Source organism: Rhinatrema bivittatum, chromosome 2 (assembly GCF_901001135.1).
Source record: "Rhinatrema bivittatum chromosome 2, aRhiBiv1.1, whole genome shotgun sequence".
NCBI lineage: Eukaryota > Metazoa > Chordata > Amphibia > Gymnophiona > Rhinatrematidae > Rhinatrema > Rhinatrema bivittatum.
Window position 1 is genome coordinate 699,894,901 of NC_042616.1, and position 20,321 is coordinate 699,915,221.

The following is a 20,321-nucleotide window of genomic DNA, read 5'->3' on the forward strand; positions in this document are numbered from 1 at the left end:
TCTCATGTATGTCCATAGGCGTTAGCTTCCCAATGGGTGGAAAAACCAGGCAAGCGTCACACGGTCTCCATCAAGGCCCTAAGTGCAATACCGATCCCATTCGAGCTTCGTCTCTGAGTGGTCCTCGTTGTATGCAGGATACAAGGAAATTATACGATAGTCTTTTCGTCTCTGGGAAGAGGGAAGCATCTTGTACTAGGCGAAGCCCGTGTGGGCAGATAGGGAAGCCTGGATTCCCTATTGTTTTTGGTGACCAAAGTGTACTAGGGCGGTCCCCAGCCTGACGAGGTAACCTGCCACCGCGTGGCTAGATTCCCATTTTCAGGAGTAAGGTGTCACCGCATCAGTCCACTGTGGAATCCCTGCACAGGCTGTGGCTCTTCATTTTTTTTTTTATAATTATTTCTTTATTCAGATTTTCCAAATTTAAACATAATACAAAAAATGTATATTTCACATAATATAAGTAATCACAATGAGAGGCATTCATAATACATTAATCCAATAAGCTAAACATACTCAATATGTCTCATGTGAATCTATAATGTGGGGGATCCTAAATAACTAGGAAATAAACACAAAAATAATAACCTAACCTTAAGAAGGAGTGATTTCTATTTAATTCTCTTTAACCGATACTTCTGACACTTTTGGATTCCTTCCTAGACTGGTTTTATCCCTCAAGAAATTCTCCAGGTGTGATGGCTCATTAAAAGAGAACTTTTTACCCTGGTAATTGACAAAACATTTTGAAGGAAATTTTAAATAAAAAGTAGCTCCAATGTCCAGGGTCTTGTTCTTTAACATAAGGAAGTGTCTTCTATGTATTTGCGTAGGTCTAGATACATCCGGAAACACATAAATTTTTTGGCCACAGAATTGCAAATCCTTATTCTTAAAGAATTTTCCCAGTAATGTATCCTTATCCTTCTCCAAGGAAAAAGATGATTGCAATCTCTGGTAACAGCCGGGTTTGCCGGAGGTTGTCTGTCAATCGGGGAAAGAGATGTTAGGGAGTCCAGAGAGAGGGCAGCTAAAGCCGTTTCAGCCCCTACCTCCAAGGACAATTCACCCGATTTTGTCATCCGCAGTACATGTGCGTCCATCGGTCCTGAATGTATGAAATCCGGAGGAACCACGGGGTTAGCTCTTTCCTTCGCTCATCTTTTGTGTGCTGAACGCGGCATTGCTACAGGAAAAAGTAGTACAAAAGTAGAGTCAAACGGAGCCAGACTCACGCCATCCGCTCAGCTGGCGTCATCTTGAGCGGATCCCCAGATCGAGCTATTCATACTAGACTATTTTAGAACAAAATAGCCAGCAGGACAGTATGTACCTCATGGCTGAATATATAGATGTCATTCAAGATGCGGAGCAGGTGGAACCATCCAGCCCTTAAGGGTCAGGGTACAAACCAAACATGACACTAATTCGTCTTGAACGGCTGCAAAGCTATATGTTCATGTTCTTCACGTATTTGAAATGCACTTCTTGAAAGCAGGATTCCTGCTAGAGAGAATCTGTTGCTAATACTGTGAATTGCCAGATCTTGCAATAGACCCCTGCATATCTTGTGACCTGCAGAATGTGTGCCTGCACTATAGTAGCGGTGTGAGTTCTTCTCCCCAGATAAGTCCATGAATCCAGCACAATACTGGAGTGGAGGAGTAGCCCAGGAGACCAGGGTTCAAGTCCCACTGTTGCTCCTTGGGCAAGTCACTTAACCCTCCATTGCCTCTTCTACAACCTTAGATTGTAAACCCTCTGGGGATAGGGAATATAAAAATCTAAATAAATAAGATGGATCAGATAGAAAGCAACTAGCCGGAAGCAAATTCACCAGGAGAAAGGAGGATAGGAACATCCCCCTCTCCTGATAAAGGAGTAGTACGCCAAGGGGAGAATATATTAAGGTTTCCTCTAACAGGCCATAAATCATGCACTTGCATTCAGGACAGGACTAAGTTCTCAACTCTTACAGGGGAAGCACCAGCATATATGCAACCAAACCCTGTTTTGCTACCTGCGATGTAAGTTATTTGACATGGCAATGCTGAGAAGCTGCTAATCTGCATCTCAAAGAATGATTAGGAACAGCAGATACTTTGGTTTTAGTTAAAACTCATTCCCCCTCTCCCCTACCCTGAATACCTGAAGGTAATCCTGTGGCAACAGCATGATCAGGGCTAAGAACCTCTAATCCAGTGGACATGTTACTCCCTGTATGAGAGTGAGGAACAGCTCCCGATGGTGGAAAAATGAAAAGGGGTAGGAGGGCCTGCTCCCTGTTCACCACAGTGCTCTACTGGCAATAGAGCGAGCAGGTGGTGACTAACCCTTTGTTGCTACCAACAGAAAGGAGCTCACCAGGACCAGGATAGTGGTCTAGCCAATCTTTCTTTTCCATTTCCTTTCCATTCCTAGCTCCCCATAGGGAACCTGTAATCAGGCGCTCAGCTGAAGGCCTACTAGCCACCCCAGAGACATCTCAATACACCTGTCACTAAGTAGCGCACATTTATTTATTTTATTTAAAACATCTTATATTCCCCTGCTTCCCAAGACAATTTGTCCAGAGCAGATAATATAATTACATTTATAAAATTATCACACATACTGCATCATATATATAAACACTATAAAATAATCCTAAAAAAAAAAATCACTTAATTCCAAGTTATATAGCTAAAATAAGTGTAACAAAAATGTTGACAAACAATTCTTATGTAATCAGTTCAATCACCGACTGGCCTCCTCAAAGTATAGCACTTTAATCTGTTTTCTAAATTGCTTTAAATCCTTCATCTCCCTCACTTTAACAGGCAACTTGTTCCATGCAGTTACTACAGAACTTGAAAAAGCTCTAGACCTAGTTGACTCAAACTTATACACGTGAACTGAGGGGATCTGTAACTGGCACATTCCTTCAGAGCACAAGGTTCTAGAAGGAGTATACCAGGTAGTACTGTTCCTCAGAAAACATGGAGAATCACCATTTTAAAGTTTAAAAACAATTACTAACAGTGTCACAGCAAAGCTGAACATCAACCCAGTGTAGCAGTGCTCAATCTTGCACAGGTGCATACAATATCGCAGCACCAGTCACTGGTTTAGCGTTGGCATTGACATCTACGCCCAAGCCACAGCATGCTCTAATGTGCATACTATGATGTGAGCATCATAGACTCTGCTAGTGCCTAGGACAGTGCTTTGCGAATGAGCTGACTGTGCCCATCACACACTGCAGATTTCAACCCCACTAATCCCATTGGCTCTCAGTGCCCTACTGTGCCCAATGGCGCTAAGCACTCAATGTCACTGGATGGCACACAGTGGCGTCCCTGGTGAACAGTACCCAATGGCTACCAGCACCGCTCAATGGCATCCAGGACTGGTGATGCTCAGTGGTGCCTGATCGTGCTTGGCTTTGATGGCCTGACACCACAATGGTGCAGACGGCGCTTGACATTGTCGACAGCATCTGATGTGCCCACAGTTATCAGCAGCATCCAAAGAACTCGATGGCACTCATGATTTTAGTCCATGGCATCGACAGAACCCATGGTGATCAGTGGCACCCCTAGCGTCAACTGCACTCTTTGGAGCTCAGCGTGAGATGGTGCATGGCTGTGCTGGGCTCCACACCCAGTGTCAATGATCACCGGTACTCTGGCAACTGTCTGGGCATGGCACCATTGGTAATCAGCAGTGCTGACTACCCAGGCTCATGCTAAACCTCTCCCTCTCTTTCTTGGAGACTGCCCTGCCAGAGCATGCTGGCAAGCAGGAGGAGAGGTTATGTTATTCAGAATACCAGAGGTGAAGATTAACTTGGGCTCGTGGAGACTAGCATACCTGAAACTCTCCAGATTTGCCCCAGGACTCTGAAATTCTAAAGTACTTGCCGGGTCTCCGGGCCAACACCAAAAAACTTCAGGTTCTGCTGCAGAAGCAATCAGCTGGGTCACATGGGCAGGAGGAAAAGAAGTGTCAGGCCCAAACAGTAAAAGAGGAAGCAAAACAGCATTAACTCCCAGCAGCTGAAGGAGAAGGTAATCAGTTGGTTGCATGGGTCTGATGGAAAAGGGTGCTGTTCCATGGCAATGGGGAAGGGAGGAAAAAGAAGGCTGCTATAATTGGTGGGTTTGGGCAAGGGTAAAGGAAGGAAGCTACTATGATTGGTGGGTCCAGGAGAGAAGGAAGGAGGAGGCTGCTATGGATGGAGGGTTCGGGGAAAAGGAGAAGGCTGCTATGGTTAGTGAGTTTGAGAGGTGGGAGGAAGAAGGGGGCTGCTGTAGTTGGTGGATTCAGCGGAAGAGAAAGAAGGAAGCTGCTATTGTTGGTAGGTTTGGGAGAAGAGGAAGGAGGAATCTGCTATGATTGATGAGTTTGGGGCATGAGGAAGCTTCTATGGTTGGTAGGTTCAGGGAAAAGAAGGAAGCATGGTTGGTGGGTTTGGGGTAAAGAAAGGAAGAGGCTGCTATGGTTGGTAGCTTCGGTAGTGGAGAGAAGGAGGAGGCTACTTTAGTTGGTGGGTTCGGGGGGGAGGAAGGAAGCGGCTGCTATGATTGGTGGGATCAGGGAAGGAGGAGGCTGCTATAGTTGGTGGGTTTGAGAGAGGGAGGAAGAAGGCGGCTGCTATAATTTGGTTCAGGAGGAGGAAGGAAGAAGCTGCTATAGTTGGTGGTTCAGGGAGAGGAAAGTGGCATGGTTGGTGGGCTCAGGGTGAGGAAGGAGGCATGGTTGAATTCAGGGAGAGGAAGGAAGAGGCGGCTATGGTTGGTGGCTTCAGGGAAGGAAGGAGGAGGCTGCTATGGTTAGTGGCTTTGGGAAGAGAGAGGAGGCTGTTTTGGATTGTGGGTTTGAGGGAAGGAGGAAGAATGAGACAGCTATCGTTAGTGAGTTTGGGGAGAAGAAAATGATTGGGTGAGTGTGAAAGAGAGACAGAAGTAAAAGTAACTATTCAAGTGTGTATAGAAGAGAGAAAGAAGTGAATGAGTGAGCATGTAAGGGAGTGTTTGTGAGAATGAACACTTAACAGAAAGCGTGTGTGGAGAATAAGCATGTATGTGTGTGAATGAAAATATGAGTATGAAAGAAAGATCGTGCACATACACGCTCCTTCCCCACCAGCCCATGTACCCCCACAATAATCTCAGGGTAATCGGAAATCAAAAGTTCCTAGGTATGGAGGCTCGTGGGGTTCCCAGTAGCATGGGAAGGATGAGCTCTCCTCCTCACAGGAACACTCTGGTGCCCCCCGCCTCACAGGGGTGAGGGGGGGAAAATCAATACTGGAATCCTTTGCTGTTTGGACCTCCATCAATGCCCAGTGGTCAGACCAAATTTCATGGACCTCCTGCCTGGACAGGAACTCAGAGAACAGCTGAATCGGCTGAATCAAAGCCTGAAACGTCAATGATGAAATAAGGCTCGAGGCCTGGCGTTCCAACGGTGCCGGAGCTTGGTGTGTCATTGAGGCCCAGTGTATCGATGGCACCGGGAGTACAAACAGTACTGATCCTGGCCTCAGCTTTGGCAGCATTGACTGTGCTGTTGGCTGATACATGGCACTTCTTTTTCTTATGCGCCAACAAGCCCTGTGTGGCCTGCAAAGGTCTTACAGGCCCTTGTTCACTGCGTTTCCATGCTTTCCTCGACCCTGCTGGTGTGGTGGATCATGAAACCGGCACAGCAGAAAGAGGAGCTTTGCTCAAGGCGCTCCTGCGCAACTTGGCACGGAAGAAGCCCAAAGAGGTCCTGCTCTGAGAGGAGGAATGATTTCAACTTTTCTCCAACTTGTGAAGTTCTTCCATCTTCCAGGCCCTGTTCCTCTGTGACATCCAGCCACAGTCATAAATATTAGCTGGATTGTGGGCTGATCCCAGGTATTTATAGCAAATGTCATGACAATTGGTGACAGATATCTTCCGGCCATATATGCAATTTTTGGGGTCAGACCTGATAGCTCTTGCAATAACTTTTTTTTGTTTGGTAGCATTGAAAAGTGCTGTTGAGGTACTGCTGGGAAAACAAAAAGAATCAAGATGAAAAAAGTAACTACAAAGTACCAAAAACAATAGAGAAAGAGAGGATATGTCTATACAAGGCTTGGAGAAAAAAAAGATTGAGGGGCTCACGAGGTCCGCGCATGCTCAGCAGAGCAAAAGCTCTATGAGCTAGGAGAGAAGGTGCCATCGGATTACATTGTCCACATGTCACTGCTAATTCAGCCCTACCTGTCGACAGAGGGAAAACAAGTTATTGATTTCAAACTAGATTTAGTTTGCTGAATTTTTCAATAGCTACTTGAGAAAAGAAACTGTGTGTGACATATGTTAGTAATAAATAGGAATAAATCAGTAATTAATAGGAAAATAAAAGTAATTCCAGATCTGGAGCCTGTCTGTGGTACTGCCACTTTGATATGAAATTGCAGTCTGCCCCATATGAAAGAAAGTTGCAGTAAAAAAAAAAAGATTTGGCATTATTTGATATCTCACAGTCTTTTGCCCTTTTCACTGGAAATTGCTGTGCCCTTCATATTCAACTGTAACAAGGACACAAATTTGAGAAATGACAGAAAACTTACTGCAAACGCACACTACTGAAAATAAGCAGCTTTCTTGAAGGTCCCCAAGGCGCACCAGAGCCCATTGGCTGCATTTCCATTCCAGTACACTTCTGGCTTTATTAACAATACCAGTAGCATTCTTACTGGTGTCCCTTGACTGGGTAAGAATGACTTTCTGTGCAATATCCAAAGTCTTGTTTAATGTGGGATGGACTTACCGTAGCTTCACTGCAGACTGTACATTTAACCACATGCTGGTGAAGCTTGCCATCCAAATTGATAAGAGACTGACACACCCTGCAGTTTATCACAGGAACACCGCTTGCATCAGGACTGGCAATGGCTGTATATGGAGGAGGCAGTTCGGCTGTGAAGATAATGCTAAATGTAAGTAAAACTAACAGAGCAGTATACTTCACCTACATGCACAAATGCTGCAATAGTCAAACAGTCCAAAAAACAATCTCTTGGCACAGTCTGACAGCTATTCCTGGGGAAAAAAAAAAAAAAAAAAGTATATTACAATAAATGCATTCCCTAGCATATTCTGATAGTGCATCCAACTACAATATTAACAGAAATGTATAATTACAAACTAAAGTAACAGCATGAGAACGAATTCACAGATAGTATACAAACTGACTCAGCCATCATTGCAAAGCATCACATGCAGAGAAAACGAAGCATCTCAGTAGCTGCTTAGTGAACCAGAGCTGAGTTCAAATGCAGGAACTGCTAGGCATGCTGCTGGCTGCAGGTGAAAATGCAGGCATCACCAACTGTAGAGCTAGTAGAGAATCTCACAGCTCCAAACCAGTAAACAAGCCCTGTACAAGTCTCAGAACCATTACAGTTCACACTAGCTCCAACACTTGCATCCCCCCCTCCCACTTTCAATGTAACTCTGTGAAAAGAAAGGACATTCAAGAGGATTACTAGGTATGAAAGGTTTCCCTTTAGAGAAGGTATGAACAATTCTATGCCCACGAAGAGAAAAAAATGTTAATTCCGTATGCAATTGTGTATTTAGTGTATCCTGTTCACCTATGGGCAAACATGAATTTTGGTCTCTTAAGATAGGGACATACTGAATGAAGGAAGCTAAAAAAAAAAAAAATCCTGTCTCCGACTACTCACACACAGTCTCATTTCTTTTGAACCAAGCAACTCACCAATATCTTCTCCAGCTAAAGACCTTTTTAATGAAATGTGACTGTTTATCATCTTTGGTCAGATCTGCAATTAAAGTGCATGCGCACTGAAGCGACCGCCACCAAAAAAATGACCTTCCGGGTCAGGTATTTCAGGTCACAGGTGCAGAGTGGTTCAAAAGGAGCTTTCAACAGCTGAGCTAAATCCATACTAAGGTCCCAAGACACAGCGAGAGGCCTACAACTGAAGCAGACCCCGCATAAAACATCCAATTATAGGCTATATAGAGATGGCATACAATCTACACCGTGGTGGTAAGCGCCAATCGCACTAAGTTGGACCCTAACGGAAGTGGTCTTTAAGTCAGCCTCCAATAGGTGTAGAAGATAATCAAGCAGTTTTTGTGTGGGGCAGGAGAACATATCTAGGAACCTCTGCTCACACCACACAGAAAACCTCCTCCACTTCAGTCCGTAGGGTTTTCTAGTGGAAGGCTTTCTAGAAGCCACCAGGACCAGAGACATAACTTCCGAAAAATTGAGCGGCTGCAGAATTAACCTCTCAACATCCAGGCTAAGTGCAACATATAGAAACATAGAAATGACGGCAGAAGACCAAACGGCCCATCCAGTCTGCCCAGCAAGCTTCACACACTTTTTTCTCTCATACTTATCTGTTTCTCTTAGCTCTTGGTTCTATTCCCCTTCCACCCCCACCATTAATGTAGAAAGCAGTGATGGAGCTGCATCCAAGTGAAATATCTAGCTTGATAAGTTAGGGATAGTAGGGGTAGTAACCGCCGCAATAAGCAAGCTACACCCATGCTTATTTGTTTTACTCAGACTATGTTATACAGCCCTTATTGGTTGTTCTGAAGTTCTGAAGTTTGGAATGCCGCAGCCTGCTCTGATCCTGCGTGATGAGATCTAGGGAAGTATCCAAAATGATTAGTCTCCAGATGGACAACTCCAGAAGGACTGGAAACCAGACCTGTCTAGACCAATGAGGGGCTATGAGAATTATAGTCCTTCTGTCTGCGCAAAGCTTCAAGAGAGTCTTCACCACTAATGGAATCAGGAGGATACGCATACAGAAGACCTGTGCCCCAATGGTGGGCGAAGGCATCCGACACTGGCTTGCCATCTGATCTGTGCAAGGGGCAGAACTTAGGCACCTTCCTGTTGCAGGGGGACGTGAACAGATCTCCGTCTGGGTTTCCCCAGAGACGGCAACCTGATTCACTACTTCCTGGTCCAGTGACCACTCGTAGGGTTGGAAGGCTCAACACAGCCTGTCTGCTACCATGTTCTCTACCCCGGCCAGATACATGGCCCTGAGCACCATCCCACGAGACAGGGCCCACGACCAGATCTGGACTATTTCCTGACAAAGGAGGTACAATCCCATGCCCCCCCCCCTGCTTGTTGGCGTACCACATTGCTACTTAGTTGTCTGACTGGATCAGGTCAACTTTGTTGGACAGCCGATCTCTGAAAGCCCATAGCACTTACCTGATCGCCCAGAGCTCCAGAAGTTAATTTAACATGAACGTTCCTGAGCGGACCATAAGCCCTGGATGTCGAGCCCATCCATGTGAGCTCCCCACCCCAAGGTACATGCATCCATGGTTAATACAATTTGAGTGGGAAGACTCCAAAAGGAGATTCCCTGTTCCAGATTGGAAAGTACCTGCCACCAGGACAAGGAGTGCCAGAGGGATGGAGTGACTTGGATGCGATCTTGGAGGCTCTATGTGGCTTGCACCACTGAGACTTCAGGGTCCATTGTGCTCTGTGCATGTGTAATCATACCAAGGAACAAACATGGATGATCGCAGCCATGTGGCCCAAAAACCTCAACATGTGCCCAGGGAAACCATCTGGAACTTTTCTCTTTTTAGAAATTTGTTCAAGGCCCTCAGGTCTAGGATAGGACGAAGTCCTCCTGTTCTCTTTGAAATCAGGAAGTACCTGGAATAAAATCCCCACCCTCTTTTACTGTGGTGGAACGGGCTCGACTGCTTTGGCCGTTACAAGGGAGGAGAGCTCTGCTAACAGCACTTCCTGATGCACTACCGGCCCCCAATACGGGCATTGAGGGAAATTTGGTGGGTCACCCAATAAATTTAATTGGTACTCCTGATGGATGATGGACAGAACCCTCTGGTACGAGGTTACACTGGGCCACTGGTTTGTGAAGAACTGCAGCCTGCCCTTGACCGGAGGGTCCATCACCCAGAGTACAGGCGACTGGCTGATGCCCTCTGCGGCCCAGTCAAAACCCCACCCCTAGGTTTTGACTGGGTTGGCTGGAGCCTGGGAGCTTTCTGCTGCCTGGGATGGCCACGAGAGATCGGATGTTGACGGGATCAAGGAGGAATAGGACAGTACTTTCTTTGGCGAAAGGATTTCCTTTGCCCCTGCCTTGATGGCCTCCTGGAAGAGGAGGATGGGTCCAGAGTACTGGCAGAGCGTTGTTGGAGGGTCTAATGATAGTCCCGAAGTTGGGCCACAGCGTCCTTCACCCTATCTCTGAAGATATTCTCTCCTGTACACAGCAGGTCAGCGAGTTGTTACTGTACCTCCGGTCAGAGATCCGAGGCCCAGTCATGCCATTCTGCAGGCGCTGACTCCCGCTGCAGAGACTCTCGTTGCCATCTTGAAAACATTGTAGGCCGCATGGATCTCATGTATTCTGCACTCCAAACCCTTATGCACCAGCGACATGAGGGTGTCTTGCTGCTGTTGAGGCAGCTGCTCAGCCACCTCCTTCACATGCTTCCAGAGGTCCTGCAAATATTGGCTAATGAAGAGCTGTTAGGCAGCGATGCAGGAATGGGTCCGAGAGCGCTTGGCCCTCTTAAGGGCAGATTTGACAACCACCGACTGGTGGGGCAACTGATGCTTTTCGAATCCGATAGCCTTCTGGATGGGATAAACCCTGAATGCCTTCTTATTGACAGGAGACACTGTGAAGAGGTGTTCCCAAATCCTCAGCAGCAACTTCAAAAGGATCTTGTGTACTGAGACCGCCACAATCTCCTTAGGAGACTCCATAATTTGAAGGATTTCAAGCATCTTGTGCCTGGCATCCTCTTCCGTCAACGGCTGGAACAGGATGGCCTCTGCCATCAATTTCACAAAACCTGCGAAGGTTTGGTTATGTGAAGGTTAAGTCCTTCGCTCCTCTGGAGGAGACGAGTCTGACGGGATACCATCAGAGTCCTCGGAGGAAGACTCCATCTGATCATCCCCCAAAGGGTCATAGAGACCCTCATCCTCACTGTATGTCACAGGGAATGGGGCCTAGGTGCTCAGCCAGCGTCCAGAGGTGCAGGCACCAATGGAACTGGATAGGGGGCTATAGGCCTCGGTGATTCCGCCGGCCTCTGTGGAGCTTCCTCCTCAGAGGAACCGGCGACGACCACCATATCGGTAGGAGGCAGCCCCAGTGTCCCACCAGGAACCAACACCCGCTGGGTCGGTAAGGCACTGATGAGCACACTGTGAGCATCTCCAGAAGCAGTATGAGAATTAACGGTACCAGCTCCGTCGATGCCACAGGACCGTGGCCCTGCCTCGGCCGCTCCACTGCCAGCTGGACTCGACGCTCCAGTTCCTTCTTGAATATTGCCGATGCCAACACTAACTGGGAGGAAGGAGGGGTAGCCAGATCTTCCTCAGACCCTCGAGGGGGATCGGCAACTGGCACCAGGACTGGTGGAGACCATCGCTGACTTCTGACATCACTGGAGGATTGGCGCTCCTTGCCGCGCGTTCGGTTCGGGGGCATCACAGCACAAGCCGGTGCATCCCCGAGCCCAGCACCGTGCATCAACAGGGTCCAGTGACGATGCTCAGCCCTGTCTTTTACTGGTGCTGAGGTCAAAGACGATGAACCTGGCATCCTCGATCCAGAGGAAATTGACAGTAGTCAGTCTCCCGCGCCTCATCTACCAGCAACCTTGACAGAACCAATGGTTCCACCAATGACAAATGTGAGGTGTCCACCGGTGTGGCTCGAAAGTATTTTTATGCCAATGCCAGCATTGATGGATCAGACTTCTTCAACCTGAAGAGGTGCTCCGTCTTGTCAAGTCAAAGCCGACATCCCTTCGGGGTCATCTGGTTGTACAAGCGGCAACCTCGGATGTCATGCAATACCCTCAGGCAGAAGATGCAGACTTCATGCGGATTGGTGATAGACATGGTCCGCGAGCACTGGGGACATTGACAGAAACTGGATGTGGCCATGACAGAGAGAAACAAAGGGCCGAAGAACAGTACAGTAGCGGTGGGCATCAATGACTAACGGGCACCGAGGCACTGCCACCACGGGGGAAATCGCTCACGAAAGTAAATTTACCTGAAAACGTCAAAAACCTTAACTGGGAACACTATGGAAAGGCACCAAGAGGGACCCGGTTTCGAAAAAAAGAGAAAAAAAATCATATAAATGTGAAAAAGAAGTTTTCCACTAGGCCAAAAAGCCAAACTTTTTAACAGCTCGATCAATCACAAGGCTCACAGCTCTGCGGAAAAGAAGAAACTGAAGAGGGACTCTACATGGATGCATGGGCTCCATCTGATGATGTCACCCATGTGTGAGGACTACCATTCTACTTGTCCTTGGAGAATCTGGGACCCAATGCAATATTTACAGTGCTGCTTTTCAACAGTTAAGAGTTCTTGTTTGAGTTAAGAACATGCCATACTGGGTCAGACCAAGGGTCCATCAAGCCCAGCATCCTGTTTCCAACAGTGGCCAATCCAGGCCATAAGAACCTGGCAAGTACCCAAAAACTAAGTCTATTCCATGTTACCGTTACTAATAATAGCAGTGGTTATTATCTAAAACAACTTAATTAATAGCAGGTAATGGACTTCTCCTCCAAGAACGTATCCAATCCTTTTTTAAACACTGCTATACTAACTGCACTAACCACATCCTCTGGCAACAAATTCCAGAGTTTAATTGTGCGTTGAGTAAAAAAGAACTTTCTCCGATTAATTTTAAATGTGCCACATGCTAACTTCATGGAGTGCCCCCTAGTCTTTCTATTATCCGAAAGAGTAAAAAAACCAATTCACATCTACCCATTCTAGACCTTTCATGATTTTAAACACCTCTATCATATCCCCCCTTAGCCATCTCTTCTCCAAGCTGAAAAGTCCTAACCTCTTTAGTCTTTCCTCATAGGGGAGCTGTTCCATTCCCCTTTATCATTTTGGTCGCCCTTCTCTGTACCTTCTCCATCGCAATTATATCTTTTTTTAGATGTGGCGACCAGAATTGTACACAGTACTCAAGGTGCAGTCTCACAATGGAGCGATACAGAGGCATTATGACATTTTCCGTTGTATTCACCATTCCCTTTCTAGTAATTCCCAACATTCTGTTTGCTTTTTTGACTGCCGCAGCACACTGAACCGACGATTTCAATGTGTTATCCACTATGACGCCTAGATCTCTTTCTTGGGTAGTAGCACCTAATATTGAACCTAACATTGTGTAACTATAGCATGGGTTATTTTTCCCTATATGCATCACCTTGCACTTGTCCACATTAAATTTCATCTGCCATTTTGATGCCCAATTTTCCAGCCTCACAAGGCCTTCCTGCAATTTATCACAATCTGCTTGTGATTTAACTACTCTGAACAATTTTGTATCATCTGCAAATTTGATTACCTCACTTTTCATATTTCTTTCCAGATCATTTATAAATATATTGAAAAGTAAGGGTCCCAATACAGATCCCTGAGGCACTCCACTGCCCACACCTTTCCACTGAGAAAATTGGAGAAATTACTTACCTGATAATTTCGTTTTCCTAGCGTGTAGACAGATGGACTCAGGACCAATGGGTATAGGGTACTCCTGATAGCAGTTGGAGACAGATCAGATTTCAATCTGACGTCAGCCCCTAGTACATATACCCCTGCAGGAAATGCAGCTCTTCAGTATTTTCCATCTCCATTGCAGTTAGGGACTATCTGCATGCTCTCACAGCGTTAGAACAAAATTCAACGGAGAAAACCCAAAGTCGGAAGAAAACTTACCTGAAGACGAGCCCCGCTCTCCTGCAGTGATACAGTCGGGTCCCTCCCCCAGTTGAGAATTCTCGAGGTGATTTCCGTGGTCCCTCGGAGGTGAGCCTCGGTCTGGCGGCCGAATCGCAGTGAGGACCTAGCCCCCGATCTCGGGTGCAGCTGAGAGGCAGCGGGTGCACCCTCGAGCATGGCGGTGAAGGTATTTGCCCTCTCCCCCCGCAGCCGGAGACCGCCCGGGACGAAACCGGGAAGCGCCGAAGACAAGGTAAGGTAAAAATCTTCAGCATAGACTCCAGTCTCCGAGGTTCGAGGAGTCGCACAGGTCGCCGGCCGGGACCTGTGCCGCTTAGTTTCAAAGGTCCTCCCACATGGTCGCCGCGTGGTCGCCGTCGCCATATTGGCCCTATTCACCGCTCTGTCCGCCTTCTCGATCCGGGTGCACAAGGCCAGCTAGGCGCACAAAATACATGTGTGCATAAAGTACACGCACAAGGGACGTGCGCATAAGATATATACGCATCGCGCGCCTATCGGGCTGTGCGCATATCTGCGACTTAGACGCACATCTGTGCGCACAACCCGCACGCACATCTCAGACGTGTCGGAGCACATAAGGGTTTTCGCGCCTATAACCATGGCAACACTATACCCTTTGGTCCTGAGTCCAAACTGCTACATGCTAGGAAATGTCCATTTAATCCTACTCTCTGTTTCCTGTCTTTTAGCCAGTTTGTAATCCACGAAAGGACATCGCCACCTATCCCATGACTTTTTATTTTTCCTAGAAGCCTCTCATGAGGAACTTTGTCAAATGCCTTCTGAAAATCCAAGTACACTACATCTACAGGTTCACCTTTATCCACATGTGTATTAACTCCTTCAAAAACGTGAAGCAGATTTGTGAGGCAAGACTTGCCTTGGGTAATGCCATGCTGACTTTGTTCCATTAAACCATGTCTTTCTATATGTTCTGTGATTTTGATGTTTAGAATACTTTCCACTATTTTTCCTGGCACTGAAGTCAGGCTAACTTGTCTGTAGTTTCCAGGATTGCCCCTGGAGCCCTTTTTAAATATGGGGGTTACATTAGCTATCCTCCAGTCTTCATCTACAATGGATGATTTTAATGACAGGTTACAAATTTTTACTAATAGGTCTGACCGGTGTATACCGGTCCAGGTGATTTAGTACTCTTCAGTTTGTCAATCAGGTCTACCACATCTTCTTGGAGTTCCGACTATTACATTATGATAAATTCGCAGTATAAATTTTGAGTGTCTTTTTTACAACAGGTCTGACAGTGGAAGGAGTTTGTAAAGCTGTCACTGTGAGGTGCCTTCTGGATATGGTGTGGTGTCTGCTTCTCCTTGGGTAGGATACAATATTTGTGTGTAGAAAAAGGACGCTCAATGTTAAGAGCCCTTTTCCTAATGCGCTCCCATCAACTTCTCCTGGGCACGTGAAACTCCAGCACGGTCTGTGGAGGGGAAGGGGCAATCCCCCCCCCCTTATCTCTGCAGACAGAGACCCCCGGGGGGGCCATGGCACAGCCATTGGAGATTTTTCGTCGAAGGGGGGAGGTTGGAGCGGGCTCTGACTCCTCCTCCTCTCTTTCCTCCGATTTTTTGCACAGAGTTTTCAAGGCTGGGCAATCAAGTAGCGACGCCTCAAACAGGTCTCCTTCGGGGCTTTTAAGAGGATCAGGCAGCCGCAGTTAGAGGGGCTATGCCCCCGGTCCCCAATAAGTCCACAGCTCCAGACATTGCTAGGGTATCCAAGGTTTGTGGTCCTGTCCGGTCTTTCCCCATCAGCAGGGCATTCAACCCCCAAGCATGCTCTAGCATCGGATCCTCCGGGGGAGTTTCAGGATCGGAAACCGTAAGGAACCATCCACCGCTAGGTTGATCAGGTCCACAAACCACGGCCACCTCGGCCACTCTGGGGCAATGAGAATTACGTCCCCTCGGTGTACCGCCACAAGTCACAACACCTTGCTGATCCGCAGCCACCAAGGAAACATGTAAAGCAGAACATCCAAGGGAGGACCAGAGCATTCACCCCATCTGCTGGAAGGGAGACAAAACCCAGCTGTCTGGACTGATCTGGGTACGTACAGGGAACAGGCATTGGAAGGATTGCACACAAGCAAATCACAGGCTGAATTTTGTGATGTCCTGTGACAATTTTAAAAAATTCAAATGGACAATTTATTCACACATCAGAAATATTAACCTGGGTAATCTTTATTTTTATAAATATTTACTCGACAGAATGGAAAATTGTCATTTGATTGCCCCTTTTCCACTTTAATCTTTCGTCCTCTGCAGTAACTGTGAGGCACCAAGACCATTCAGAATTTAAACCAGCAGCTCCACTCATGTATTTCCTGTACGAGCCCAAGAAAATAATTTCTCAAACCACATTTTAATTTTCCCCACAGAATCTGATGGCAGATAAGGACTGTAAGGCCCATCTAGTCTGCCCAGAGTGAAAGAAAAGACATACAAAATATATATATTCTTATTAATGAATCTCTCAGGAATTTGTCTTTTCTCTCACTGTCTTTTTGCACTTTGGCATTGTTTGGAAATAATTTTGTTTTTCTTTCTGGGCCAATTATTCTAGCTGAGTGACACTGGTATCTGTGACTTGTGCCTACATGTTTTATACAAGCGCCCTTTAAAATGGAAGTTATACAAAAATGATTAGAAAGTTATACTGACTCGGAGATGTTTATTTATAATTGAACTTGACATGCCATCTAATTCCAACTAGTCACTAGACATTAAATTTTAAAATGATATCCTTACATTTACCCACATAAATATGACAAATTAAAATCTCATCCCCTGCAACTACTACAAAATCATTTTAAACATAGTCCCCAGATATACACAGAATTACCTACCCCATCCATATTCTTCTATCAGCAGACATTAATCTCCCATCTGTCCCCTAACCAATCAAATTCATACAACCATAGAGCTTGCTCAAATCAGGTAGACTAATGGTTGAAGCAGCAGGCTGCAGTCCCACTAATGCTCTTTGTGATCTTGGGTACATCATTTCACCATCTATTGCCTCAGGTACAAACTTAGGGGGTTCTATTTACTATACCATGGTAATTTCCCTGGAAGGAAAAATACAACTGGATTCGCTAAGCTGTGGTACCAAGTAAAATGCTGTTGGAAAAAATACTGTGGCTTAGCTGATCTAACTCAGCACCATGCAACTGCGGCCCAAGGACCACCATTTTTTTAAAGGGGTCGATATGGTCATGGAATCCCCCCCCCCCAGCGGTAAAAACCAGTGGGGGGGGTCTATTGCGATCCTCCCTCCTCGGCCACCCTCTGAGGCAGCCAAAAAGTATAAATAAAAAAAAAAAAAAAGTCTTTTAACTTAATCTCATCCCCTTTGTCAAAAGAATACAGCACCCCTTTCTTGGTGCACTTACAACAAAAGGCCAGAACCCCCAGAGCAAAGGAGAGCTCCAGTATTCAACACTAGACCTCCAAAGATAACTAAGTGCACGGGGGAGGGAGGCTCCTGAAGGGGCCTGGAAAGATTGTGGGACCAAAGAGAAAATGCTGTATTTTTGGACAAAGGGGTGGGGGGGGGGCAGGAAGATATTTATCTTCCAAGGCAGCCATAGGGATGGGCTGTTGGGGGTTTTGTCTCAGTAGACTCCCACCGATGTTTACAGCCCACTGGGAAGTGGGGGAGGGAATGACTCCAGGGTCACATAAGCCTCAGACTGGGAGCATTGGGATCAGGGCCAGTGCAAGGGTTTGTGGCACCTAACACCGCTCCCCACAAACCCCACCCTGAGTGGAATGTGCCCCTCTGACAGTCAGGCCCATTCAATAAAGTCCCCGGGAGAGCCGGCGCTCCGAGGCAAGAGCCCGCTCTCCTGGGCGCGTGATTCTTTATTTAAATTAGGGCCCGCGCTAATAAGGAGGCTCTAAGGGTGCAGCTGTCAGTGGGTCTGACAGCCGAAGCTTCATTTTATTGGCGTCGGTTGTCGAACCCGCTGACAGCCACGGGTTCGGAAAACGGACGCCGGCAAAGTTGAATGTCCGTTTTCCAACCTGTGGGCAGATTTTTTTTTTTTTTAGAAGTTTTTTTTTTGGGGGGGGGGGCAGCCTCCGACTTAATATCATTTTTTTCTGCTTTTCTGTACATTTGCCAGGTACTGTCTGAAATTAATGTTAATTTCTGAATTTACTTTCTGTATTTTGGGTGAATAACTAATAGGCTCATCAACATGCATTTGGATGTGATGAGCGCTATTAGTTTCGGGGGGGGGCTGCACGTTTTCCACGCGCTATTACCCCTTTCAGTATAAGGGGGTAACAAGAGCCCATCGAAAATGCGCAGCCAAACGGGGGCTAAACGGTGCGCTCGGCTGAGCGCACCGTTCTGTATCAGCCTGAGTGGTAGATATATAGAGTTATGGTTGCCCTCTTACACTCTCTTTACCAAGTCGCACAAACCTAGAGGGTGCTCTGTAACTGCTTTTCTGTGCACCCTCCGACTTAATATCATGGCGATATTAAGTTGGAGGTCCCGAAGAGTAAAAAAAGTAAAAAAAGAAAAAAAAATTTGAAGTCTGCCCGCGGCTGTCAGGTCGAAAACCAGACGCTCAATTTTGCCGGCGTCCGGTTTCCGAGCCCGTGGCTGTCAGCAGGCTCGAGAACAGACGTCGGCAAAATTGAACGTTGGCTGTCAAACCCGCTGACAGCTGCCGCTCCGGTCCAAAAGGAGGTGCTAGGGACGCGCTAATGTCCCTAGCGCCTCCTTTTGCCTGTTTTTACCGCCGGGCCTCATTTAAATACAGAATCGCGCGCACAGGAGAGTTGCCTGGTCGCCCGCTCTCCCGCGGACTTTACTGTATCAGCCCGAGAGTTAGCTACATCTCATGAGCTGCAACTAACTTTCAATCAAATAGTGCAGCTCACAAGTTTTGAGACAGTCCATGTTATTTGATTTCCATTAATTTAACTTGCAATGAGCTCATTTGTTCGAAATCAGTTCCTTTCAATACCAGCAGAGCACCAGGTTTTTTTTGGTGGGAAGAGGAGATAATACAGGATATTTTAAATAAATACCAACCTTTCTGCAATAAGATGTTTATCACGTGGTAAAGCCCTAACCCAGACTCGTACATGACCCCTTAAGAGGCAAGTCCTTTGGAAACAGGAAAATACCTACAGTATCCGAATATAATCTGCTCTGAAGTGGCTGACCAGTCATGAGAGGTGGAATATACATTTAAAGTAAAATTCAAAGAAGTTGGACAAGCAAATGCCTCAAGAAACAAGCATAACATAACCAACTTGGGAAATTTCAAATAATTAACTTCCTGTCTCATTGTTAAACGGAAGACTTTTTCATATTGGCCTATTCATGGGATTTCATTTTTAAAAGACCCCTTTGAATTGATATATAGCAACCTATGCACCACAGTCACTGCAGCACAAGCAAAATTTCTCTTTTCATACCAGTAAGTTCTCATATCAGTTTTATTGAAAATTAAAGACTGCTTTAGAAATGTCACATATTTTATTACCCCAGCAAAAAAGAAATGAGATGTACATGTTATTACGTGGTACCTTTCTGGATCTTGTTCAGAAGGAACAACATCTGAGAAAAGCACCTCTGAGGCCCTGAAATAACATCTAGTACAGCTTCTTTCCGTGGCTCCAGTAAGACATGTCACCACCTCTCAAACCTCTTATTTTTCTTGAGACCAATACGATTGGGATTTCAAACGTGTTCATTCGTTTTAAATCATTGGTCATGGGGGCCCCCGCGGCTCCACTGATTCAGGATAGGAGCGGGACGCCCTGATTCAGCAGAAAACGGTGAGAGAAAGGTTTTTCAGTGCGAAAGGGAACACACACAAGATCAGCAGCAACGAGGGGAGAAAGCCTCTGGTCACCTCACAGCGCCGGGCTGGGCAACGAAGAATTGTTGCCCAGCAGCAGCTCGGGGCCCGGGGAGCCGCCGGGCGTCCTCCGCTTCCCGAGATATACAAAGCGGAGGGGGTGCAGCGGTCACTCACACACACACCTAGCTACCTAAGGGCCGACCATCGCCGCCTCTTCCTTACCTCGGAGGTTGCTCTCGGTGATGTAGGGAGGCGCTGACGGGGTCACACTGCCCGAACCGGATGCCGAGAGTAAGGGAGAGCGTTCGTCCGCTCCATCCGCAGCCATGACTGCGGCGGCGGCGGCAGGAGAGAGGTGGGGGAGCGAGAGGGAGAGGGCTGTGCCTCCGCTGCTCCCCCGCCAGGCGGCGCTCTCTCGCAGCACGGGCCGTCCTCCCGCTGTCCACCGCCTCCCCTCCCCCCCGCCAGGCGGCGCCCGCGCTCTCTTTCGTGGACTGGGCGTGAGGCTTCTGCTATGCGCGCGTGGCAGAAGAAAATGTGCGGAGAAAGCTGCGGCCAGCCCGAGAAGGACAGGAAGGCGCTGGACTTCCTGCCCTCCACAAGAGAATGTCTCCGTTGCTGTGCCAATAAAATGCGCCGGAGCTTCCAGCCC

At 47.0% G+C, this 20,321-nt stretch overlaps 1 protein-coding gene across 16 annotated transcripts in view; it reads right to left on the minus strand.

Moving 5' to 3' along the window:
- Positions 1–20,119, minus strand: part of PIP4P2 (phosphatidylinositol-4,5-bisphosphate 4-phosphatase 2) — a 569,842-nt gene extending 549,723 nt beyond the window's left edge. For 15 of the 16 annotated variants that reach the window (XR_003854872.1, XM_029591643.1, XM_029591647.1 and 12 more), the window contains exons 1-2: positions 19,892–20,119; positions 6,793–6,941 (exon numbers count right to left, since the gene is read on the minus strand). Coding sequence is in view for 15 of the 16 variants with exons in the window: in XM_029591643.1 (XP_029447503.1) it covers positions 6,793–6,941; positions 19,892–19,997 (255 nt within the window). In the remaining variant the exon portion in view is untranslated. The remainder of the gene's footprint in view (positions 1–6,792; positions 6,942–19,891) is intronic. The other variant, XM_029591651.1, reaches the window with a different exon arrangement.
- Positions 20,120–20,321: the final 202 nt, after the last annotated feature.